General features: G+C 33.6%; 1 protein-coding gene and 2 non-coding genes across 3 annotated transcripts; all 3 read right to left on the minus strand.

The window, feature by feature from the left end:
• Positions 1–320: 320 nt before the first annotated feature.
• On the minus strand, positions 321–27,329 carry LOC127720359 (prohibitin-2-like). Its single transcript, XM_052226940.1, has 7 exons — positions 27,134–27,329; positions 19,758–19,919; positions 18,646–18,770; positions 16,927–17,112; positions 14,263–14,370; positions 2,454–2,531; positions 321–881 (listed from the first exon to the last, which is right to left on the minus strand). The coding sequence occupies exons 1-7, from the start codon at positions 27,261–27,263 to the stop codon at positions 774–776; spliced, it is 897 nt and encodes a 298-aa protein (XP_052082900.1). The 5' UTR covers positions 27,264–27,329; the 3' UTR covers positions 321–773.
• Positions 3,357–3,643, minus strand: LOC127721036 (small nucleolar RNA U85). Its single transcript, XR_007991051.1, has one exon. It is a non-coding gene; the product is annotated as a small nucleolar RNA U85 (small nucleolar RNA).
• On the minus strand, positions 11,816–12,101 carry LOC127721035 (small nucleolar RNA U85). Its single transcript, XR_007991050.1, has one exon. It is a non-coding gene; the product is annotated as a small nucleolar RNA U85 (small nucleolar RNA).
• Positions 27,330–27,355: the final 26 nt, after the last annotated feature.

The raw sequence follows: 27,355 nt of genomic DNA on the forward strand, positions 1-27,355 counted from the left end.
CACATCTACCACATTTTCGTATCTTTAAAAGGTATGAATGTCAGGCCCAGCTTGTACAATCACATTTTTATGTTTAGTTTATCATTAAATAGGCGTTGAACAGTAATTCAAAATTGAACTGGAAAATTTCACATCATAATCGACATGTGTACTATCTTTTAAGTTGACATGACCACAACCTCATTGTAAACTAACTTTGCCAAATATGGGATGGATGAACAGACAGATGGACAGACCAGAAAACATAATGCTCTCCTACACTTGTAGGTGTTCCATAAAAATAAATTGGTGTGTATTTTCTAGTTTAATATGATAAACCATTTTTTTTCCACAATTTTGATTTAATAAATCTATAAATATATCCACTTAAAAAACACAAGATTTATTGGTTGGTTTTGTTTTGGTTTTTTCTTCTTCAAAATTTGTATCTTAATTTTCATCATAATGTTGTCCAACCAAATGGATCACTAACCAGTTTGCATGTGCAAAATATCCCTCCTTTTCATTTATATTGAAACCTTGGAATCTTGAAGTCTACTTAAAAATTTACAACTCTTTTTTAAATCATAACCAAACAGAATTGTTTCATATAAATCCAGTGGTGGCCATTTTCACTGTCATTGTGAAGTCAGTATACAAAGTTTAAAAAAAGAGGAATTTATTTGTTCTTATATCTCTGTGAAAGTTGTTTGTCTGTCGTAGGCAAGTCCTACGAAACACATAATAATATCCAGCACAATTCAGACAATAACAAGGTCGACATAGTTCAGAGACTATTTCTTTGTTTTATACTGTTCCAGCATAGAATCAAAGTCTTTGTCGGTAATATTTAACATCAGGTTGTTTGCAGTCAAGTACACACGGTTCTGTGACTGGGCAAGCTACAAAAGAAAATGGACAATGATAGTTCTAGTTAAAATTTTAAATCAAAAAGTATCATGTAAATATTAAAAATGCTTATAAATTATAACTTTTTAGTTTGCTTAATAATAATCCCTTTAACATGTAAAAGTCACCTTACATATAAAGTTAATTTGCAATAACAAAAGAATCACCATAGAAACCAAACACAGGTTTTGTCATTCAACAATCCCTTGAGGGAGTTGCCTTAAATTTTCTCAATGGTTGCATGATGCTCCTCGTAAGGAGATTTCATTTTGCAATCCCTTTCTTTCATCATTAGAATGCCTTGGAAAATTCTGTTCAATCATTTTTTCAATATTGTTTACAAGATATGAGTGGGCAAGTGAGCCAATTGTGGACAGGTGAAACGACAGAATATGTCCAACATATTTTGATAAGGTGATTAATATTCTAGATGGTAAGACTGTAAACTTTCTCTTAATAGAGGGGCGTAAAGGGGGGTATCTGCATGGAAGAACACGAAATAAAATTGCCATTTCATGATGAACGAACAATTAAAAATTTCTTGCATGTTGATCTTTTCACCGATTTCACAAAACACGGTGAATAATGAACCTTTCTCACGGCTGCACGTGAAATAAAAATGGCAAAACATGTTGCACGAAAATAACCCTTTACCACACTCTTAATACTAATTATAGTTTTTGTCTTCTTGTTTTGTTCTTTTAAAACATGTTTAACCCTAGAACACTCTGTGTATGTTTGTTCAAAGTCATGAGCCTGTAATCCAGTGTTGGTCATATATTGCTGTATGGTACATTTTTTTTTTATTTATTGTTTTGTACATAAATTAATCTGTTAGTTTTTCCTGTTTGAATAGACCACTTTCTAGTCATGTCCTTCACTGGAAAAGTTCGTCAATTATGCACACCTTTATGACATGGTTTACCAGATAGAGGGGCCCTCCTGAATCCCTCCACTATTAAAGTTCATCAAGCTTCTTCCTGATGGTCATTATCCATATAAACTAGAAATAATGTTTGTTCCATAGGTACTTAATCACAATTCCCTAATGAAAGCAGTGCTGATTATCAATTACAAGAATTTAATTTGCCGAATAATTCAAGGACTATAGCATCATATTTTTCTACCGCTCGCTCAACATGGGAAGGAAGTGACGTACCCCTAAACACATGAATGATGTTCACTAAGCTAAAGTTTTTGACAGAAATGCAACGAACTCAAAAGTGGTCTATTGTTTTACATTTGTTAAGTCGTGCCTTTTATAGCTTGCTACCTCGTATGGGTTTTGCTGATTTTAGAAGATCTTTCAGTGACCTATAAATACTTACATCATGACAACGTTACAACAATGTATACGAAAACAATAGATGTCCCTTTTTAGTAATTTCTAGGGTTGTTAAAGCATTCATCCTGCATATTTTTTGTATATAGTAGGATGTGTCTTACAAAATGCCCTTTGGTCAACACTTTTACACCCTAATAAGATTTACAAAAAGAAGCATTAAATTCCTAAATATGTTTTACTCAAATTTTATAAGAGTCTTATGATATTTTACTTCACTTACTGTTCTAGATATACCCTGTGATGCTCTGATTTTTCTTAACTTCAAGTATCCAGGATTTATTGAGATGGCTTCACCAATGTTTGCAAGTTAAGGAAAGCAGTCTTGTAATGATTAATTGTTGCCGTTTAGCCCTATTTTTAGCACACTTGGCTACATCATGACAGCCAGTTTTTATTGGTGGTGGATGCCCATTTCCCCCACAGGAACTACTCAGCCTTGACAGGAAAACTGGCAATCCCAGTCAATTAAGATTGGAATCATTCACACCTTGTCACAAGAGGTGTTTTGACTCATAACCTCAATGTTGAGAGGCTAGACATTACTGTAGATGAACTGCAAAGACCTCTCTGTCACCAAGTCCCTGTCTTGTAATAACATTTTTGCATTACTAAAAAGTAGTTTTCAACAGTATGTTTTCATGTAAATAACCGTTTTGGAAACCCTGTGGTCATTAAAATTTTTTTCAAAAAGGCCAAGCTAAAATGTCTTAATCTTGATTTTGAGAAGTGTTACAAAGAAAAATACAAAAGAAGAGCTTACAGAGCAATAAAATCAATTTTGACAGAAAACAGGTAGTCAGAGATCTGCCCCTGCAAGTCCTAGAAAATTCATATTTTGTTACTTATGTTTAAAAATTAGGTTTATTTAAAAAAAAAAAAATGTACCAAACTGGGAACCAGTCACATCGGGCATCTAAGAAAACAAACAAGGAACTAGCACTATAGTTCATGTATGTCCATTCGTACCAATTTTTGTGGATATTTGATTTCATTGTTTGCTTGATTTTTCTTGCATACTTCATATACTTACAGAAAAAATCTGCTTCATTGGTTTCTAAATTCATGGTTTTGAATATTCCCCAAAATTGGTAATTCACAAATAATATTTTCACAATATCACATTTGGCATCAGATTACTAAAGATAGAAATCATAGACCATTGACTGCTTGTATTAAATCCTTCCCATAATGCATCCCACTACAACCCCTGTCCCCAACTTTGTGCTCCATCAATCACAGCAGACTATATCTAGAGTCAGCCGTATTGAATGACAGTGCCCCCTGTATATGCCTGGCCTTACAGCAGACATACAAACTGAGATATGTCCACCAAGATTTCAGACAATGATTTTACTCTGGTTTGTAAAAACAGTCAATGGCCTCCTACATACACAGTTTTCATCACTTGCCAAATTTACCATGGCCCCAGAATACTAGGGGCCTTTAATTTAGGCAATTTATTTTATGATTGTGAATTGAAATTAAACAAGAATATATGTCTATAGCTTAAACAACATGCCCTGATCACATTATCTCATTTCGATGATCAATGAACCATGAAATCTGGGTTATACTAACTTAGTTTACCGTTGATTAACTACAACTTCATTGTTAACTACCTAAAACCAAAACTTTAATGTGATACAAGGGTAACAGACAGGCAGACTGCAAACCATATTAATATACTCCATGTCAAAATACCAGATTTTGATTGGTTAATACGAGGGAGACAATTTACTTTATTATACTTCATGTCAAAATGCCAGATTTTGATTGGTTAATACGAGGGAGACAATTTACTCTATCCAATGGCAAATACTCTATTACCCTTCACGGAGACGCTTGCTCAAGTGTGCGCTTTAATAAATACAGATGATTGTTATGTACGAGACGACATAGTTTATTACTTTGAATTTGAAATTTAATAGACAGTATTAACAGAACATTCAGTATAATAAATTAAATAACACATACCTGAGAGGGTGATAGAGCAGATTGTTACCCCTCGAAAAAACATTGTCAACCTTGGCTTCGCCTCAGTTGACAATGTTTTCTCAGGGTAACAATCTGCTCTATCACCCTCTCAGCTATGTGTTATTTATATAATGACACCCTACTATTTTTGGCATAACATAAAAAAAGATCAAGAAACCTTATTATTTTTTATACAAGTTAAATCTATTCTACTGAGCATTCCAAAATAGCTTGAATAGGGTTTTCTGAACCAACAACAATTTTACTGCTTTCTTATAAAAAAGTAGTTTATATATTTAAAATTAACAGAAATGACAATTTACTCCTATAAGGAATCGACTTACTATATATTTGACCATGCTGACTTTTTTGTAGATCTCGCTAAGCTGATCAATTTTGATGTTGAAGGTTTCTCTATCTTTTGTAGTTTTAAAAAGAGACAAAATCCAAAATCAACAAGAAATGATTGTAACAGGATGCTGTTACGAAGTCTCCCAAACGAAGCTCCCATTATTCGTGATTCCCAGGGTCGCCTGACATTGGGCAAAGTCCAGTGAAAATTGGTTTGGTCCAGTAAAATTATATGCATTAGTGATGCCTGGGGACTAACCCTGTATATCATTCAAATCATCTTGGCATGACAAACCTGAATATATATGGTTTAGGGGTAGGGATCTCTACCATTTAAAAGATACTAGAACATTGGGGGTGGGGGGAACCCCTGGGGACTGACCCTATACGTCATTCAAATGTTCGAGACATGACGAACAGGAATATATATGGTTTAGGGGTGGGGATCTCGACCATTTACAAGATATTGGAACTTTCTTAAATGGCAGGAAGTGGGGGTGACCCCTGGGGACTAACCCTGTATTTCATTTAATGTGCTTTATCATTTAGAACATTTTCAATTAAAAAGATTGTGTCTATCACAAACGGTTTTCAATTTATAATCATTTGAAAATTTAAAAAAATAATATCCAATAGGGTTCTATAGTAAAACCCTCCTTTCTTTTTGCCCCTCAAAGTACCCCTTTATGAACCCTATTGCACAAACAAAACCCTGATTGCACCACTAGACATGTTAGTCTAACATATTGTGAAACCCTAAGTTAATCTGACAAGCGGTTTTGGAGAACGGGTGCGGACAAGTTCAAATTTAAAAGCATCGGAAGAGGAAGTCCAGTGAAAATTGGTTTGGTCCAGTAAAGTTATATGCATTAGTGATGCCTGGGGACTAACCCTGTATATCATTCAAATCATCTTGGCATGACAAACCTGAATATATATGGTTTAGGGGTGGGGATCTCTACCATTTAAAAGATACTAGAACATTGGGGGTGGGGGGAACCCCTGGGGACTGACCCTATACGTCATTCAAATGTTTGAGACATTACGAACAGGAATATATATGGTTTAGGGGTGGGGATCTCGACCATTTACAAGATATTGGAACTTTCTTAAATGGCAGGGGGTGGGGGTGACCCCTGGGGACTAACCCTGTATTTCATTTAATGTGCTTTATCATTTAGAACATTTTCAATCAAAAAGATTGTGTCTATCACAAACGGTTTTCAATTTATAATCATTTGAAAATTTAAAAAAATAATATCCCATAGGGTTCTATAGTAAAACCCTCCTTTCTTTTTGCCCCTCAAAGTACCCCTTTATGAACCCTATTGCACAAACAAAACCCTGATTGCACCACTAGACATGTTAGTCTAACATATTGTGAAACCCTAAGTTAATCTGACAAGCGGTTTTGGAGAACGGGTGCGGACAAGTTCAAATTTAAAAGCATCGGAAGAGGAAGTCCAGTGAAAATTGGTTTGGTCCAGTAAAGTTATATGCATTAGTGATGCCTGGGGACTAACCCTGTATATCATTCAAATCATCTTGGCATGACAAACCTGAATATATATGGTTTAGGGGTGGGGATCTCTACCATTTAAAAGATACTAGAACATTGGGGTGGGGGGAACCCCTGGGGACTGACCCTATACGTCATTCAAATGTTCGAGACATTACGAACAGGAATATATATGGTTTAGGGGTGGGGATCTCGACCATTTACAAGATATTGGAACTTTCTTAAATGGCAGGGGGTGGGGGTGACCCCTGGGGACTAACCCTGTATTTCATTTAATGTGCTTTATCATTTAGAACATTTTCAATCAAAAAGATTGTGTCTATCACAAACGGTTTTCAATTTATAATCATTTGAAAATTTAAAAAAATAATATCCAATAGGGTTCTATAGTAAAACCCTCCTTTCTTTTTGCCCCTCAAAGTACCCCTTTATGAACCCTATTGCACAAACAAAACCCTGATTGCACCACTAGACATGTTAGTCTAACATATTGTGAACACCTAAGTTAATCTGACAAGCGGTTTTGGAGAACGGGTGCGGACAAGTTCAAATTTAAAAGCGGCGGAAGAGGAAGTCCAGTGAAAATTGGTTTGGTCCAGTAAAGTTATATGCATTAGTGATGCCTGGGGACTTAACCCTGTATATCATTCAAATCATCTTGGCATGACAAACCTGAATATATATGGTTTAGGGGTGGGGATCTCTACCATTTAAAAGATACTAGAACATTGGGGTGGGGGGAACCCCTGGGGACTGACCCTATACGTCATTCAAATGTTCGAGACATGACGAACAGGAATATATATGGTTTAGGGGTGGGGATCTCGACCATTTACAAGATATTTGAATTTTCTCAAATGGCAGGGGGTCGGGATGACCCCTGGGGACTAACCCTGTATATCATTCAAACCATCTTCGCATGACAAACCAGAATATATATGGTTTAGGGGTGGGGATCTCGACCATTTACCAGATACAAGAACTTTCTCAAATGGCAGGGGGTGGGGATGACCCCTGGGGACTAACCCTGCATATCATTCAAACCATCTTCGCATGACAAACCAGAATATATATGGTCTAGGGGTGGGGATCTTGACCACTTACAAGATATTAGAACTTTCTTAAATGGTAGGTGGTGGGGGTTCACCCCTGGGGACTAACCCTGTATTTCATTTGATGTGCTTTATCATGACAAACCAGAATATATATGGTTTAGGGGTGGGGATCTTGACCACTTACAAGATATTAGAACTTTCTGAAATGGCAGGGGGGTGGGGGGTCACCCCTAGGGACTAACCCTGTATTTCATTTGACGTGCTTTATCATGACAAACCAGAATATGTATGGTTTAGGGGTGGGGATCTCGACCATTTACAAGATATTAGAACTTTTTCAAATGGCAGGGGGTCGGGATGACTCCTGGGGACTAACCCTGTATATCATTCAAACCATCTGAGCTTGACAAACCAGAATATATATGGTTTAGGGATGGGGATGACCCCTTGTAACTAATCCTGTATTTCATTTGATGTGCTTTATCATGACAAACCAGAATATATATGGTTTAGGGGTGGGGATCTCAACCATTTACAAGATATTAGAACTTTTTCAAATGGCAGGGGGTCGGGATGACCCCTGGGGACTAACCCTGTATATCATTCAAACCGTCTTAGCATGACAAACCAGAATATATATGGTTTAGGGGTGGGGATCTTGAACACTTACAAGGTATTAGAACTTTCTTAAATGGCAGGGGGTGGGGGTGACCCCTGGGGACTAACCCTGTATTTCAATTAATGTGCTTTATCATTTAGAACATTTTCAATTAAAAAGATTGTGTCTATCACAAACGGTTTTCAATTTATAATCATTTGAAAATTTAAAAAAATAATATCCCATAGGGTTCTATAGTAAAACCCTCCTTTCTTTTTGCCCCTCAAAGTACCCCTTTATGAACCCTATTGCACAAACAAAACCCTGATTGCACCACTAGACATGTTAGTCTAACATATTGTGAAACCCTAAGTTAATCTGACAAGCGGTTTTGGAGAACAGGTGCGGACAAGTTCAAATTTAAAAGCGGCGGAAGAGGAAGAAGAAGAAGAAGAATAATAATAATAATAACTGAGCAAAACCAATAAGTCTTCCCAAACTTCGTTTGGGAGACTTAATAAAAGTCATCATTTAAAAATGCATTACTATGTTTTTGACAGTTTAAGTTGAAATAATTAAAGAATGTTTTATTTGCTTCAAACATTTATAAGAATGGCATATTTGTTATCAACAGTCTTTTTTTAGATCAATTTGTCAACACAAAGTCCAAAAAATTTGAAAACTGTTCCACGGAACCCTGTGTCTCGCCTGTGATTGCTGCTGTCAGTGTAAGAGTGTAATGTTGGCCAAAAAAGACTAAGTCCATTAACAAGCAAAATACTGAACAATGGAAATAAATATTTTAAAAATTTTGCTCTAGATACTGTATTTTGGTAGTAAACAAGCTGTCCAAATTTCATAAAATTCCATGAAGGTTTGACAAAGTTATTGATGTCTAAAGAAACTTTAACCACAAACTGAACCTAAATGTTGACGACCCAGACTATGAAATCTAGGATCGCTATGTCTTGCTTTCGCTACATAAATGTTGTAGGGGCTCGATAAAATTCACAGATACATTATTGGCTTGAAAGACAATAATCTGACCTCAATCAGATCCATATGCATGCAACCTTTTATGTGACTCAAACTGGGGTGGGGGGGAATTGTGCATGTGATCAGCATATATATATTGAAAAAAAAGCTGGAAAAGTGAAACTAAGATCCATAAAATGCTTCGCTGGGCGCAGCTTGATACGACCGCAGAGGTCCAACCCTGAACAGTTGGGGCAAGTATGGACACAACATTCAAGCTTGATACAGGTCTGAATTTGGATTGTGATTAAATATTTGACACAGCATAGGTTTCTGACACAGAAAGAATGTGGTCTAAGAACTTTAATTTTTTTGATTTACCTATTATGGTCCACTGTCCAAAATTAAAATACATGGTTAGATTCAGCATATCAAAGAACCCCATATATTCAATTTTTGCTGAAATCAAACAAAGTTTAATTTTGGACCCCAACTTGGACAAACTTGAAAACTGGTCCCATAATCAAAAATCTAAACACATGTTTAGATTCAGCATATCAAAGAACCCCAAGAATTCAATTTTTGTTAAAATCAAACTAAGTTAAATTTGGACCCTTTGGACCTTAATGTAGACCAATTTAAAAAACAGGACCCAAAATTAAAAATCTAAATACACGGTTAGATTTGGAATATCAAAGAACCCCAATAATTCAATTTTCGATGAAATCAAACAAAGTTTAATTTTGGACCCTTTTGACCTCAGTATGAACCAATTTGATAGCGGGGCCCACAAATAAAAAATCTAAATACATGGTTAGATTCAGCATATCAAAGAACCCCATATATTCAATTTTTGTTGAAATCAAACAAAGTTTAATTTTGGACCCCAATTTGGACCAACTTGAAAACTGGGCCCATAATCAAAAATCTAAATACATGTTTAGATTCAGCATATCAAAGAACCCCAAGAATTCAATTTTTGTTAAAATCAAACTAAGTTTAATTTTGGACCCTTTGGACCTTAATGTAGACCAATTTAATAAACAAAACCCAAAATTAAAAATCTAAATACACGGTTAGATTTGGCATATCAAAGAACCCCAATAATTCAATTTTTGATGAAATCAAACAATGTTTAATTTTGGACCCTTCTGACCTCAATATGAACCAATTTGATAGCGGGGTCCACAAATAAAAAATCTAAATACATGGTTAGATTCAGCATATCAAAGAACCCCATACATTCAATTTTTGTTGAAATCAAACAAAGTTTAATTTTGGACCCCAATTTGGACCAACTTGAAAACTGGGCCAAAAATCAAAAATCTAAATACATGTTTAGATTCAGCATATCAAAGAACCCCAAATATTCAATTTTTGTTAAAATCAAACTAAGTTTAATTTTGGACCCTTTAGACCTTAATGTAGACCAATTTGAAAACTGGACCCAAAATTAAAAATCTAAATACACGGTTAGATTCGGCATAACAAATAAATAAATGTGGTCAAAGATTTTACAAATCAAATGCGCCATACTGTGCAATTAAAGATTACTTCTTGAAATTTTTCAATATTTGAAATTTGAAAAAAAAATAATATTTGAAGAATAATTCTTTTTAATTTCTGAAATCTGAAATGAGAAAAAATTGACCCCCCACAATTTCTTTTTACCCCCCCCCCCCCCCCCCTTTTTCCCCCCAAAAAATTCTTTCCCTCAAGATATGGTCATAATCTCAATCAAATTTCCAATGGAGTTTGCAACCATAATTACCCATTTTAATTTACCATAGTGCTAACTTAATCTATTTTATAAAAGAATTTAAAATATAGTGTCAAATCTTTCATATGGATTTTTTTGTAGAAAAAAAAGATGCAACATTTGCAGATATTTTTACTGGTCTTCCTTTATAAATATGCATTTCTTTAAACATAATTTAAAAGCAGTGTAAGGGAAGTAACCAAAACGTTGTATTTGGATTACCTCCCTTAAACTGTTTTAAATTATCTTAATTGTTCATTAACCATTATACATAATTCAAAAGCAGTGTAAGGGAGATAATTTCAATGATGTATTTGATTTATCTTCCTTACACTGCTTTAAATTATGTTTTGTACTAAAGTATTTGTCCATTAACCAGGACAACCTTGTTTTTCCCCCTTTTTTGCCCCTAATTCCTAAATGGTTTGAGCCATAACCCCCCAAAGCAAATCCTAACCATCCCTTTGTGGTATGGAAACTTGTAGTATAATTTCAGAGAGATCCATACACCGTTCCACAGTTATTGTCTGGAAACTAGAAAATGCTTATTTTTGGCCTCTAATTCCTTAACTGTTGGTACCATAACCCCCAAAGTCAATCCCCACCTTCCTTTTGTGGTATTGAACCTTATGGTAAAATTTCAAAGAGATCCATTCACTTAAACTAAAGTTAGAGTGCGAAAACCAATGTGTCTTCGGACGACGACGACGCCAACGTCATACCAATATACGACCGCAAAAATTATAAAAATGAAAACCAGTTTTGTCAACTGTTTAGGACCTGCAAAAAAAATCATTATTATACAGGTTACAGGTAAAACAATTATGTTTTTTTATCAATGTCTTTTGATATATATTCACAGAAAAATAGTCATTACACTATTGCATATGCTATATATCTATTTAATTTATAAAAGAGCCACATGCCTATTGGCAAAATTAGAAGTTCATGATAATGGTTAATTAGCTGATGTCCAGTCCCTAATTATTGACATTTTTACGATTTAATGCATTGTTTCTTTTTTTTCCTGTGGGACTTTTTTAATTCTAAAATATAAATGTGTGTCATAAATCATATTTGAGAGATTGAGTCAATTTGATGGAATAGTGAGTAATGAAGCACTTTTTAATTATTTTGTCAGCAAACAAGATAATTTAAGAAAGTAAAATAGGTGATAGCTGACACAGCTTTTAAACCCTGGAATACCCAATGCAATTTTGGAAGAATTTAAGGAAAACTCATATGATGGTTATATTTAAAATATCAGTTTCATTGTAGATAGCAATGTACCAAACTAGGAACCAGTCACATTAGGCATCCAAGATTACAAAGAAGGAACCAGTATCAGATTTGGCATCAGATTACTAAAGATAGAAATCATAGACCATTGACTGCTTGTATTAAACCCTTCCCACAATGCATCCAATTACAACCCCTGTCCCAACTTTGTGCTCCATCAATCACAGCAGACTATATCTAGAGTCAGCCATATTGAATGACAGTGCCCCCTATATATGTCTGGCCTTACAGCAGACATACAAACTGAGATATGTCCACCAAGATTTCAGACAATGATTTTACTCTGGTTTGGAAAAACAGTCAATGGCCTCCTACATACACAGTTTTCATCACTTGCCATAGTTACCATGGCTACTGAATACTATGGTTTCCTATTGTTGGACAATTAATATTATGATTCTGAATCATAATTAAACAAGAGTATATGTCCATAGCCAGACCACTATGCCTTGCTCAGAGTATCCCATATATGTGATCAGTGAACAACAAAATTTGGCAAATTCTAAAAAGTTCAATCATGATGAACATGTGAACTAAATTTCAAGTTGTTGTGACGTCCACTTCTTGGTAAAGTACCCTAGATCAAAATTGTTCATGTGATGGGGACTGGACAGACACATAGACAGCATATAAGAGCCTCCTCATGGGGTTTTTGATTATGTGATTACTTGGCTGTTTTTATAGTGATTATTTGATTACCAGACCAAATATTTCATGATTATTTGATTATTTGATAATCTAGGACTGTATTTTTGATTATTTGATTATCTTGTTTAAAAAAATAATTGATGATTATGTGATTATATTGGCAAAAACATTTGTGATTATGTGATTACTTGGACACCCACATGAGGGGCCTCATATAACATAATGACACACTACTATCCTATGCCAAACATAATAAAAGATGTCATTATTTTTTATGCAAATTTTCTCTATTCTATTGAGCATTGCAAAAACGCCTAAATAAGTTTTTCTTATAAAGTTCCTTTACTTTAAAAAATATGAGTACATATCTGTACTGATTCTTAAACAATTATCCAAGTTGCAAATATTTATTCTGACACTTGAAAAGCATAACTTATGCACCAATAATTTTCAAACATGATTTTTCCTTCTCAACATTTCAATATTGCTGTTCTTTTGGAAACAAACAATGTCTGTCCAGATAAATGCCATACTATTGCAAGCTGTTGCTTAAAGAATTAGAAACTTCAAAGTCTTGGCTCCTACTGAGTTACAGACATAAATACAATTTATAGAAACACATTCAATATGAACTTTTCTACAAAAATCACTTCTTCAGGTAATTTGGATATATATTTGTCATAACACAAACTGTAACCAATTTAAAAAATCAGTGTGTATGTTGCATAGAAAATGGGTTATGGTGACATATAGTTGTAAACTTCTATGTCATTTGGTCTCTGGTGGAGATGTGTCTCATTGGCAATCATACCACCACATCTTCTTATTTTTATATTTATAAGCAGATTTATTCGGGGCCTTTTATAGTTTGACTATGCAGTATTGGTTTTACTCATTGTTGAAGGCCATACGTTGACCTATAGTTGTTAATTTCTATGTCATTTGGTCTCTTGTGGAGAGTTGTCTCATTGGCAATCATACCACATCTTCTTATTTTTATAATTAGTAAACTTCTGTCTATGTGTGAACCATTATCCAACAATGAAAGAGGTCACAATCTGATAATATTTAGTAATTATTGTAAGAGTTTAGAAGCTTCAAGTTCTCCCAAATATTTATACTTTCTGTGATGTGTAAACTTGTATGGGATGAGCGTTGAAATTACAATTGCTGCTGCGCATGCTATGACACATATTAAAATATATATTGTGTTAAAACAGCTATTTTGAACGTATGGCACCTTTCTCACCAATAAATATAGTAAAATTCCAGTTAGTCTTTCAGTCAATCCTAATAGTTATCCACTGTGCACAGTTAATTCAGTACAGTTTAGACACTTGGGTCAAAGTCAATTTTTAAGATATGTTCATAATTGACATGTATAAACAACAAATAACGAATTGCCTCAAGTGTGACTGAACAGTTCTGGATTTACAGCAGGTTTACATTTGTATATCCAATAATTAACTTAAAGAGTTATTTCAGATGATATAAAGACAAAAATGTCATTAAGCGATTACATAGAATGAAACCTCAGACTCAATTATTAATGTACACTACAGCTCGGGTGGATTTTGCTTTGTCCACCGGCCCACCATGGGAGTGGGCACCGGGTGGGCAAAATTTGTACTGTGTCCACTCTGCCCACCTGTAGGAGTGGGCATTCAATTTCTTTTGTTTCATCTTAAGACTTGCAAGTACAATCACTTGAAAAAAGCAGATAAGCATTTGTAATCAATATTTTTACAAAAAAGAGATTATAGCCAGAGTGGGCACGGGTGGACTGCCCACGGTGGGCCGGTGGAAAAAGCAAAATCCACACGGGCTGTTGTATATTATGTTAAAGGATATAAGTTTAGCAGCTTCAGCTTCTCCGGAGGCTTGTACAACTTTCTGTTGTCTTTCTTGCTTGGCTTTCTCTACCACAAACTGAGCTCTCTGAGCCTCTTGTTGTGCTACCTACAACCAAATATCAAAAGAAATCAATCAAATAATCCAAGGACAGGTCAGGGATCACAATAACATAAAGAAGCAAATATAACATAGAAGAAATGTAGTATAATTTAGTACAAATTTCTTTTAAAATTTTGAGCAAAATCAAATTTTGTCAATTTTTCACATAGATATATTGAGCTTGAAAAATGCAAGCTAATAATGAAATTGTACAGGAAAAGCAGATAAGTTCCAAACATGCTTTATATGTAACTTAAAACGTTATGAAAATTTAAAGTTTATAGGCATAGTTCTACAAAATCAGATTTTCACTTTAATTTAAAACAAGAGGCTGTCGAGTGACAGCAAACAGGGTTTTTGTGCAGAGGTCGAACCCTGAACAGTTGAGCAAGTATGGACACAACATCTAAGCTTAAAACAGCTCTGAATTTGGATTGTGATTGAATATTTAAAATAGATTATTATCTAATTAATAATGAAAACGATATTTGCAAATCTGAACCCCAAACAGGATCATGTAAAAATTAAACATTAACACACACAACAAAAATAAAATACCACATAACAACTGTGACATCTACCTTCATAACACACATGACTTAAAAAAAATAGTTATAAAGAAATTTTGATGTTATCATATTTGTACATGGAATAAGTTTGAGTCATTTCCCTTTGAACAGAAATATGGTTTAACATGGTACTCTTAACATTAGATATGATTAATAAATCTCTAAAATTAGATATGATGTAAGGGCTATTCCATTAAAATGTATGTGGGAGGGTAGGAAGGGAAGTTTAATTATTGAATTAGGGTTATGGGTCTTTTTTCAGTATGCGTCTATTACCATTATGCAAAATTATCTAAAAAAAGGTTCTTGGTTGTAGGGATATTTTGAAAGTCCCTTCCTACGCTCCCACATACATTTTAATGTTCCTACCCTCCCACATACATTTTAATGGAATAGCCCTAACACAATATATATCTATGTTCAAATTCTATTCAAAATATAATTAATAGTTCCAAATAATTTTTCTTTCATTTGTCACAAACTAATACAGATCTGCAACTTATCTATGATCAATGTCAACAACTTTAATTGTAATGAAATATATCCTATAATAAAAATAGATTATTATCTAATTAAAGGAGTTCACTTCATAAAAAATATATATATATATATATATATAGCATTCAGAAAATTAGTTTATACAGAATAACAAACAAACCTATCACAAAATTCTTCAAACAATTTACCAAAGACAAGTAAAAAAAATCCAAAATGTCATTTATCATTAATACAATGTCTTAAAAATCTTTTAAAAAATGAGTTATTTCCCTTTGTACAGAAAAGGATTAATTCATTGAAATGAATTCTTAGGAAAGGGCTATAACTGAACAAGGAGAAAAGCTAAAATCGTGAAAACTGAACTTGACCTTCATTTAGTCACAGGAAACAACATCTAAATTTGAAAAAAATTCTTCAAAGTGTTTCATGTAAATTTCATTGTAAGGCAGCCGCCCGCCAGCCATACATCCCCAAATCAATAACCGATTTTTACTTTGATAATCCTGTTAAAAATTAAAATCTACATGGAAAAAAATCATAAAATTAATGTTAAAATCCATACCAAGTTTGCAAAAAAAACAAGCATTCTGAGAGTATTGCATGGCAATACATAGTCCCTTACCGGTTAAAAGTTCATTGCACTGAAACAAAATGCTTATTATATCTATAACTTGTCATGGTGTAAACTATATAACAAATATCAAATCAATATCTTCATGCATGAGGAAAAAAAGTGAGGAAAACTGATTATTAGCGTTAATTTCTAAGTCCGAGGACCATAACTCTGCAAAATATTCATCTTAACCATACAAAATTGGAACTTGATCTGTAACTTGTCCTGGTAAAATTATATATCAAATATCAAATCAATATCTTTAAGCATAACAAAAAAAAAGTGTGGGAAACTGATTATTTGCGTGAATTTCAAAGTTTGAGGACCATAACTCTGCAAAATAATCATCTTAACCATACAAAATTGGAACTTGATCTGTAACTTGTCATGGTAAAACTATATAACAAATATCAAATCAATATCTTCAAGCACAAAGAAAAAAAGTGTGGAAAATTGATTTGCCAGACTGACGGATGGACAGACAGACGGACAGCGTGCAAACCTATAGTCCCCTTTGACTTCATCGGTAGGGGACTAATTAAACTTGTATGAAATTCACAAGAGTTAATTTGCCTAAATTTGTTTTGAAAATTGGAGATTATACTGCATCCATTTGATTCTAAGGAGTTTAGTTATCTCCCTTTAATTTTGAGTATTTTTACATATTTTGATTTTACTGCTGAAATTAATCTTAAACTCAAACCTAGTTCATAGAAAAAACTAGTATGTTTGAAATTCACAAGAGTAAATTTGTTTAACACCTACTGATTCTACTGCAGCCTCTTTATCTGTCTTGTAGGGTTCTTTTTTGTAAATGGGAGATAACTGCACTTATTTGATTCTAAAGACTTCAGTAATTTCCCTTTACATTTGTTTTCCTACCTGTTTAGATTCTACTGCAGCTGTGTATTCTTTCCCAAAACTTAATTCTGTGATGGACACATCATCTAAGATCATGTAGAAGTCTTGTGCTCTCTCCTTAAGTTCTCGTCTGATTAATAAACTGACTTGTTGACGCTGTGTGATTAATTGTGAAGCGTTGAATTTAGCTACAACTGATTTTAAAACCTGGAAAAGCATAACAAAAGAATGTCATCATGATTTAAGAATCATATCTTTTTATAAATTTTTATCTACAAAATATAATCATTTCATACATTGAATTTCTAAAGTCACTTCCCCTCAGTAACATTTACTTAAAATATACAAATCAAAAGCAATAATCCAACAGGAAAGTTAGTTTTTTGCTTACAACTCCTTTTAATAACATAGAACACTTTTGAAATAGCATATGAAACTTAAACCACCCAGAGAGATCATTTACTAGCTGAATCACTTTGTGCGTACTATGGCGTAGGATCTATTGTATTAGAAGAGAGCCATGCTATCTGCATGTTAAAATTGACTAAGTTTGTCTAAGTTTTCAAATTCTTACTAACTTGCTAATACCATATACATGTCAAGGCCTAAAAAACATATGCCTGTTTCCTGCCTCCAGCTTAAATAAAGTCGTCAGTCAATATTTTTTTTGCATATCAACAAAATTTTAGAAAAAATTACAGGTTTTCTAAAAGTCCTGATGTACACAACACATCCAGTAATTAACCAATGCTTGATTTGTAATTTTCAATGTTCTGACAATGTTTTCAATCTAGTAAGGTCATTCATATTTTAAATTTGCCTGAATAATCTGTCAGAAATATGATTTGTAGACTTCTCATAGGACACAAAACGCTGTTTCTAATATAATTTATGGAAAACCAACAATCATTTTTCGGGTTTTGATCAATTTAAGGGTTAATCAGGAGGCAGGTATTAACAGATACACATTCTTTTTTTCATCACATATTGTGTGGAAATTCTGTTTTTTTAATATTTAATCAGAACAGTTTCATTAACCCCATAGAAGTTAGCTTATAATTAGTCAAACCTGTATTAAACAGTCACTCATGGGAAATATCAATAGTGACCGCTCAAGAGAGGTGATCTTTTAAATGAGGTCTGAAAAAAAAATCACTTTTGACATCACATGTGGCCGGGATCACGGCAAATTGATTTAGTGTTTTCAAGCGGTAGAGTTATCGTTTGTGCTAGTAGACAAATAAAAAATGGAGGATTCCAGTGCTTTGAATTTGAAAAAACATTCGAAATAGTTTTAAATATTCATGGAGAAATAAGTCGAGGATACGGTTTTCAATGGAAACTAAAAGGAGTGGAACACGGGAAATTCAAAAATTCATCTCCCAATGCGCGATCTCGGAAACAATCAGTTCCGATTCTCATTTTTACCTCGATACTGAACACATATTTTTCGTCATGATTATATTTTGGTTGTTAAAAACATGAAAATCATTTTGATGACCATTGTCAAAAAGTTGAAATGACGATTCGAGCAAAAGTAAGGTGACCACTGACCACCTTAGACAGGTGACCGCTGAAACGAGTTAAATTATATAGAGTAAACTTTTGGGAGGATTTGAAAGTGACCGTCAGAGGCAGGTGACCACTGAAACGAGGTGACTGTAAAGCCAGGTTTGACTGTATGTGCTAATTGAGCTTTCAATTTGGAAGTGAAAATTTCATGGGCATGTTTCAGCTTACTTCATTACAAATTGACGGCAACACTCTTTCATCATAGTCCAACCCCAGTTGTCTATAGATTTCTGGCAGAAATTTCTGATCTGGTCTGTATAAAACTCTTAAAGAAATGTTCACCATCTGTAAATCTGCAATAAATTTGAACTTTTTTATAATGTTGCTATATTTTCGATCCATAGACAATTAACTACTTAATTCAACCTTGCCAAATATTAACTGTTGATTAAAGTGGTCTTTAAGCCTTCTGCAGGGCCATACATGTAGGTCAGTGATCAGTTTTTGTGACTTTCATGCAACTCAATCATTTTAGTTTCCTAAAGCTTCATGGTAATAATTTGAGCTCCACTGTCCATCTCGGCTTTTTTTCTTCTTGCCATGATGTAGTTTACCCTTTATTGTATTTTAAACTGGTCTTTTTCATTTTGAGTGTGAGAACATATATTAATGTTGATACACCAACTTATACTGAACTTATCAACATTGATTGGTTTAATTTAAACAAGCCATATTTCATCAATCATAAAAAAAAAGAAAACAAGGTAAAACAAGTGAAACTGCGAGCTACTGCTCACTGATGATACCCCCGCCCAAATATTTCGGTAAACAGGAAGTTGTTGAGTGATGAATCTGAAAACGCATCACACTTTATAGCTGACTTATATAAACCCTAAAACCAAATTTCAGAAATCCTTATGATGTAGTTCCTGAGAAAGCTGCAATGAAAAATATTCATGGGACGGATAGAAGAACTTACGGACGGACAGAAAGACAGAGGTAAAACAGTATACCCCACATTTTTAAAGCGGGGGTATAATAATTAATATTATCATTATTATACTGTTGTTCCAACTGGGAATACAATGAACATTCAAACACAAGCCAATCCAAGATTTAATTTTCAGTAACAATGTTGTCTAAAGTGTTTAATCTGATTAGGGTTTTTTCTGCTGTTCTATTTCATGACACATAACCTTTAAACCTAAAAAGAAAGCATTTCAGAAGTTTTTCCTTGATGTTCCCCGTTACACCTTACCATTTTATTTCTTTACTAAGTTTATCTGGTTCTGCACTACCGTAAGTCAGGTGCCCTGTTACACCGTACTGGTTACCCATACCTTTACTTCCTGTTGGTGAAGTTAGTTTCTTTGGCTTTGCTCTGATATCATATATAATAGGATAATGAAACCATGGTACTCTAAAGTGTAATCCTTCTGGATATATGGTCTTCTGTACTCCACCGATTCTGCTAAAAATGATTGACCTATGACCTCCATCAACTGAAAATAAAGATGTTACAAGATCTATACATTTGTGTCAGTCATTTTTGAACAAAATGCATTGAAGTTTTTACAATATACATCAGCACTTTTTTCAATAAAAATATTACGACTAAAATTAATTGTAAGCTTTACTGAAATGTACAGGTCCAATGAATATTTTACTCCACCTATTCTGCTAAAAATGATTGACCTATGACCTCCATCAACTGAAAATAAAGATGTTACAAAATTTATACATTTGTGTCAGTCATTCGTGAACAAAATGCATTGAAGTTTTTACAATATACATCAGCACTTTTTTCAATAAAAATATTACGACTAAAATTAATTGTAAGCTATACTGAAATGTACAGGTGTATGCATGGCAACGAACATGACCAAGATAAATAATTCCTCCCAAACAGATACATCCTTTTCCGCAAGTCAATGTTGTCTCATATGCCTTATTACTATTTATTCCACTCCAGATAAGTTCTGCAAAATTTTACACAACTTTTTCATCCAGTTGAAGCTATCTGTGGCCCTCATTTAAAAATGTATTATGCATAAAACTTTTCAAAGAGATATATCATGTATATGTTTAAACTGGGAACAGTATATCTAACGGGAAATGAATCTGATACGCTTTTCAGTATAAAATTGATAAAATCTCGGACTCCCCGAGACTTCCCAAGATTTACGGATTTTGGTAGCGTCTGACTGAAAAACTATCAGAACTGCTCAACAAATAAACCACCTAACTCTAATTGTAAATAAATACAAGTTTTATCATTTAGTAGATATATTTTGTCATATAAAATTACCAAAATAAGTTTGATTTATTTGATGTGAAGTGTTTTATAATAGTTTTGGAATTTGTAAATCATCGCGGCAATGGCCGCCATTTTTTTATTACCTGGTTTGCATTCTGCACAATTCTGTGATGAAATGCTTGCGATTTTAACAAATTTGAAGTGACAGAATACAAGTTTGATACACTAGCATCACTATAAAACTAGTTTGAATGACAATTTATTGATAATATCAGAAATTATTAGGATAATAGCGAGTCCGTTTTTAACACATGTCCGTTTCTGTATCGTATCTTTATTAACTAAGGCACGACAATAAAATCGACTACAATCAGGTAGTGTCAAGTCCCGTCAATATATATGTTCCTGGTTTAAACCATTGTAAACATTTCAAACAAAGCATTCTTAGGACTTTGATCTGTGTTTCAAAAAAGTGGATCATAATCTATCAAAGTTTCAAAATGTTTACTTTCTAAACTTTTTTCTCCCTCAGCTCCTTACTGACAATGACTGATGAGCCCAGGGAAGAGGGGGTGAACAGGGGGGTACCCTTCTCACACGTTCAGCCCCCCTATCTCTCACCTTACTTTTACAATCTTTTTTTCTCTCCCACCTCCCTCAAAAACTGTCTACTCCCTCAGGGAAAAATGATTGTTGGTTTCCCCTAACCTGACCAGGTCCATCTTATACAGTACTGGTAGAGACATATTACTATAAATAACGGACTGGGACATGTCGGAAATGAATAATCCGACTTTTTTATGGTAGGTAGTATGGTCATTAATCAACAGATCCAGGTGTGAACCTTAATATAATTGTCCTTTCATCTCAATCCGTGCTACAAGATTATTACGCTTCACTGATTTCAGAATCAGGTTACCTGTGATTTAAACCTCTCAGTCACTTTATTGATTAGTTCTACATCGTATTTGACATAAAATATTTTTACAGGTGAAGTACTGGAAACAACTTTGTTTTAATAAAAATAGCCTATTTTTTTAATTATGGCTTTTTGCATTTCAAATGCTGTTTATATTCCTCAAAATATTATTTTCTATGTTCCCTGTTTTTTTTTGTTATGTATGTTTTTCGTATTTGTTGGCATACAATTTTTAAAATATTTTCTCTTTAATTTCTGGAAGGTTATTTTTGTTTTACTGATTTATTTTCCACGTAAACCCATTGATTAGCAGAATGATGTGCAAAGTGCTGCTGCATACGTTTTAGTTTGACAACACTACATTTGTATTTAATTTTCAGTCTGCGTTGGGTCAGTTCTGAAATAAAAATAATTACAGTGAGCAATAATTGTATACTAGTAGTTAGGTGATTCTTTATAATTGTGAATTTACTTTTTACTGTAAACAAATATTGTCCGAAAGTTGGTGATATATAACTAAAGTAGTACGCAAATAATAACACTAGAAGAAGATAACGATATTTCTCGGGGATTAGGTTTATTTTGATATTTCTGTGTTTGTTAAATATGCATGAAATAATTGCCACTGACATGAATGGACATTAAAACTAGAAGCATTCAATCGTTTGATGACCAGTTAATTAAATATTTACTATGATTTGTAGTCTTAAAGAAATGCAATTTCTCCTATTTAGATAATTTTACGGTGCTGCATTGACTCTTAATTGCATAATATTAATTTACGCACAATGCATGTTAACTTGTATGTTGTATTTTTGACACCAATCTAAAAAAAATATTTGCCGTGAAAAGACAATTCCATGATACACTTATCAGTGATCAACAGCATGTGGTTGAACTTTGAACTTGACTTCACTCACAATACAATGTTGAATGCTAAAAATAGCTGGGATTAATTTTGTCAAATGCACGTGATTTTCATATGGCGGGAAATATCGTAACAGTTAACACAGGTGACCTTACTGACCGACCATGGGAAAATCCATTCATGATTTAATTTGATACGTAATGATTGGCAGTATTGTGCGTTAGTTTTGAGGCTCATGATCGAGATCCATTAATAATTGATTTACCAGAATAGAAAATTTAATCCTTGTAATTATAAACAAAACAAGCTTTAGTCTTCTTTAACTATTTTATTTATTATATTTATTAGTCAACACCCAGATTCCTATTTAAATAATTTTCGGACACCTCCTTTAAAGTTCGGGAATTATACAATTTAAACTGCCGATATCGATTTACAAAATCTTACTGACTGCATGAGCTTTAGAGAATGGCTAGAAATACGACGCAAAAGTAAATACGGCTGATCGTGAATAGTGTAAAACTTTGATCTTCATGTATTGATTGACACAATTCGTAAAATATGTTTATAAATAAAATGCTCTGCAGGGCGCAGCTTGATACGACCGCAGAGGTCGAACCCTGAACAGTTGGGGCAAGTATGGACACAAGCTTGATACGGCTTTGCATTTGGATTGTGATTAAATATTTGACACAGCATAGGTTTCTGACACAGAATGAATGTAGTCTAAGAACTTAAAAATTTTAAATTGGACATTCACCTATTATGGTCCAATATCCAAAATCTAAATACATGGTTAGATTCAGCATATCAAAGAACCCCAAGAATTCAATTTTTGGTGAAATCAAATAAAGTTTAATTTTGGACCCTTTTGACCTCAATGTGGACAAAGTTGATAATGGGGCCCACAAATCAAAAATCTAAATACATGGTTAGATTCAGCATATCAAAGAACCCCATATATTCAATTTTTGTTGAAATCAAACAAAGTTTAATTTTGGACCCCGATTTGGACCAACTTGAAAACTGGGCCCATAATCAAAAATCTAAATACATGTTTAGATTCAGCATATCAAAGAACCCTAAGAATTCAATTTTTGTTAAAATCAAACTAAGTTTAATTTTGGACCCTTTGGACCTTAATATAGACCAATTTGAAAACGGAACCAAAAATTAAGAATCTAAATACACGGTTAGATTCGGCATATCAAAGAACCCCAATAATTCAATTTTTGATGAAATCAAACAAAGTTTAATTTTGGACCCTTTGGACCTCAATGTGGACCAATTAAAAAACGGGGCCCAAAATCCAGAAACTAAATACACGGTTAGATTCAGCATATTAAAGAACCCCAAGAATTCAAGAATAAAACCCCATTGAAATTGGTCAAGAAATAAGCAATTTATACGAAGTATCTTCTTTTGCACAATACTGTGCAATTAAATATTTCTTGCTATTGCGCAATACTGTACAATTGACAATTTCTTGCTATTGCGCAATATTGTGCTATTGGATATTTCTTGCTATTGCGCAATACTGTGCAATTGAAGATTTCTTGCTATTGCGCAATACTGTGCAATTGAAGATTTCTTGCTATTGTGCAATTGAAAATTTCTTGCTAGTGCACAATACTTATTATATAATAATTTACACATCCTGTTTGGTGTGTATCTCCTACCATATCATTAATATTTGCTTTTAAATATAAATCAGAAATAACCAACTTAAAATGGAAAATTTTAAAAGAAAAAAAAAAGGAAAACAAAAAAATCCCCCCCCCCCCAAATTTTTTGAACCCCCTTATGATTCATCACCCCCAAACTCAATCCCAGCCTGCCCTTTGTGGTATGGTACCTTGCAGTACAATTTCAGAGAGATCCATACACTTGAACACAAGTTATTGTCTGGAAACTAGAAAAATGCTTATTTTTGGCCCCTTTTTGGCCCCTAATTCCTAAACATTTAGGGCAATTACCCCCAAACTCAAACCCAGCTTTCCCTTTGTGATATGGAACCTTGTAGTACAATTTCATAAAGATCCATACACTTACACACAAATTATTGTCATGAAACTAGAAAAATGCTTGTTTTTTGCCCCTTTTTGGCCCCTAATTCCTAAAATTTTGAGGCAATTACCCCCAAAATCAATCCCAGCATTCCTTTTGTGATATGGAACCTTGTGGTACAAATGTCAGAGAGATCCATACACTAACACACAAGTTATGTCTGGAAGTTACAAAAATGCTTATTTATGGCCCCTTTTTGGCCCCTAATTCCTTTACTGTTGGTACCATAACCCCCAAAATAAATCCCAACCTTCCTTTTGTGATATTGACCCTTATGGTAAAATTTCATAGAGATCCATTCACTTAAACTAAAGTTAGAGTGCGAAAACCAATGTGTCTTCGGACGACGACGACGCCAACGTCATACCAATATACGACCACAAAAATTTTTTTGCGGTCGTATAAAAACACGATTTTCATTAAAATTTCAAACATGGAAATAGAAAGGCAATATCTTTGTTATAATACAACGAGTGTCAACAAATCTGTTATTTCCATTATATGTAAATTTATTAACAAACAAAATTTAAAATAATGCTGGATCATAGAATATTGACGTGCGTATGAAAAGTTTTTTTTATATAAAAACTAGGAATCGAAAGATGATCACTGCGTTATAAATATTGTAAAAAAACAATTGTTTCAAAGAGATTAACGGGAAATATTTGTCAAAATAGAAAGCATGGATGATCTGGCTGACCAAATTGTTTTACTGGCGAGAAATGATTGACTGGTATGAATAGACGTAGAGGCTCCGACGGGGAACGTGGTATCGTAAGGAAAAGAACAGTTTATTCACAATGCCTATATTCAATTTGTTTATATACTTTATAAATATGATATGTTGGCCTTATACTTAAAATTGTGTTTCAATTAATAACTTTAAGGAACAGGACGTTAAAAGGGGGAAATATTGTAACCATCAACGAAAACTCGTATAATTTACGGGATTGATGTCTCAACATTTTGATTAAAACTTCGATTGAAAACAGTCCTGGTTGTTATAATTTTGAATAAAATGAAATATTTACGGTTTACAAATACAAATAGTTTATTGGCACAAACACAATTATTATAATTGGCAACACATTTTTACAGTACGTACATTGTTAAAAATCGTCTTTCTTTCATTTTCAAGTTAAAAAAAAGTTAATCCCATATTCATGATATTACATTTTTATTTTTATTGTAATTTTTTCTTTGAATACAAAACAATATTTTACATTTATTATCTATCCTCCATAAATACTAAAATATCTATACAGGTAAAATTTAATTCTAATCAACCTGGTACAGATTGATTTACAACCTTCCACTCGGATATTGTACAGGTTAATATCACAGCAGGTGTTAATTACACTGAGACAACTGTCCGGCCAGTCTGACATCTAGACGGATTAAGACATCCATAATAATAAGTCTCTACCCGTACTGTACTGCCGGTTGTTTATATTTTCGACCGAAGGAAAAAAGAGAAAAAAAAGGCTGTGTCTTGTTCTGATCCAGCAATGTTAACAAATATTTTTTCATATACGTTTCAGTTTTGTTGTTTAGAAGCATAACAATGTCTAAGTAATTAATTCCATCCTAGGGTTGGTTTCTAGATCGCCAAATGCTCAACTGATAGGAAAGATAACAATGATTTAAAGCATTTCGCTCCCCTGTTGTTTAGATCCCCCAAAATGGTCAACTCGGCACCAGTATTCTATCAAGATTGAATACATGGACACCAGTTCCTTATAATATTAAAGTCACCTAAGTTTAATACCAGTTGTCAAGTAATTAAATATTTGTTCTACGCATAGTCTATAGCAACACAATACACCTTATAGCTATTCCCGCTTGAATCTGTCCCGCTTGAACTTTTGACGTCATACAACAATCACTTTTCCATTGTGGCGTCAGATATTTTCTATTATGACATCAAAATTTTACGGGAATTTTTGTGATGTCCAGTTATGGCGGACAAATAGCGATAAGGTGTATTTGATACACAAAAAAAAAAAAAATTTCCAATGTTAGGGAACAAGAATTTTTCCCTAGCCTGACCTTTGTTTTTGCTACACTTCATCGGACCCAAACAGGAAGTGGTCTAAGTAACTGTTTTTACTTGATTGGACTAAATAGCGATAATGTGTATTGGCTATCATAATGTCATGCTAGATGATGTGTCTCGGCAACACATATTTTGGTCTATTTCTGCATATCTGCCAACCTCTAGCAATGAAAACATAAAAGCTGCGCTATTACATTAAATTATCAAATGGCATGCATTTGAATGTAAAGACATGACATGCCTGTACACTTTGTGTGTTGAAAAAGTGTGTAATCATGATCTGTTGAAAATGTGTATACAAAAATTATTTACAATAATACTAATTTACATGTGAAAAGTTAAGAGATGGCAACTATTTTACTATGGCAATTTTGCCAAGAAGTTATAACTTTTTAATTATTTATGATGTGTCTTTCTATTTGACAATACAAGCTTTGTAACATGTTATCACTGTGTGTAAAATAGACAGAGACAGTTTTCATTTGTTTACATAACTGAAATAATTATACATGTTATAAGGTGACCCTTTTCTGATGTAACAATTCTAACCAGTGTAAAATGAATTTGCAATTCCAAATAAGCCACCAGCCGCCGCTAAGAGGCCTAAACCAGCTCCTGCAAATTTGCCTCCACCGCCTTTCATGCGGCCAAGAGCTTCTCCCATTTTTTTAGGATCCATGGTCAGATTTTATTCTGTTAGCCGGTATCTTGACTTTCAGAACATGTGGTGTAAAATCTCGTGGCATCGAAATCACGAGAGTGTTTTAGAGC

This window comes from Mytilus californianus, unplaced genomic scaffold, assembly GCF_021869535.1.
Source record: "Mytilus californianus isolate M0D057914Y unplaced genomic scaffold, xbMytCali1.0.p SCAF_11, whole genome shotgun sequence".
In the NCBI taxonomy this organism is placed as follows: Eukaryota; Metazoa; Mollusca; class Bivalvia; order Mytilida; family Mytilidae; genus Mytilus; species Mytilus californianus.

Bases quoted from the DNA above. Each gene is read 5' to 3' on its own strand.
- LOC127720359 (XM_052226940.1), bottom strand. From the start codon at position 27,263: ATGGATCCTAAAAAAATGGGAGAAGCTCTTGGCCGCATGAAAGGCGGT. The intron at 19,920-27,133 runs GTTAGAATTGTT...CTTTATTTTCAG, and splicing joins TGCAAATTCATTTTACACTG to TTGATGGAGGTCATAGGTCA. The intron at 882-2,453 runs GTAAGTGAAGTA...TTTCTTTTGTAG, and splicing joins CACAGGGTATATCTAGAACA to CTTGCCCAGTCACAGAACCG.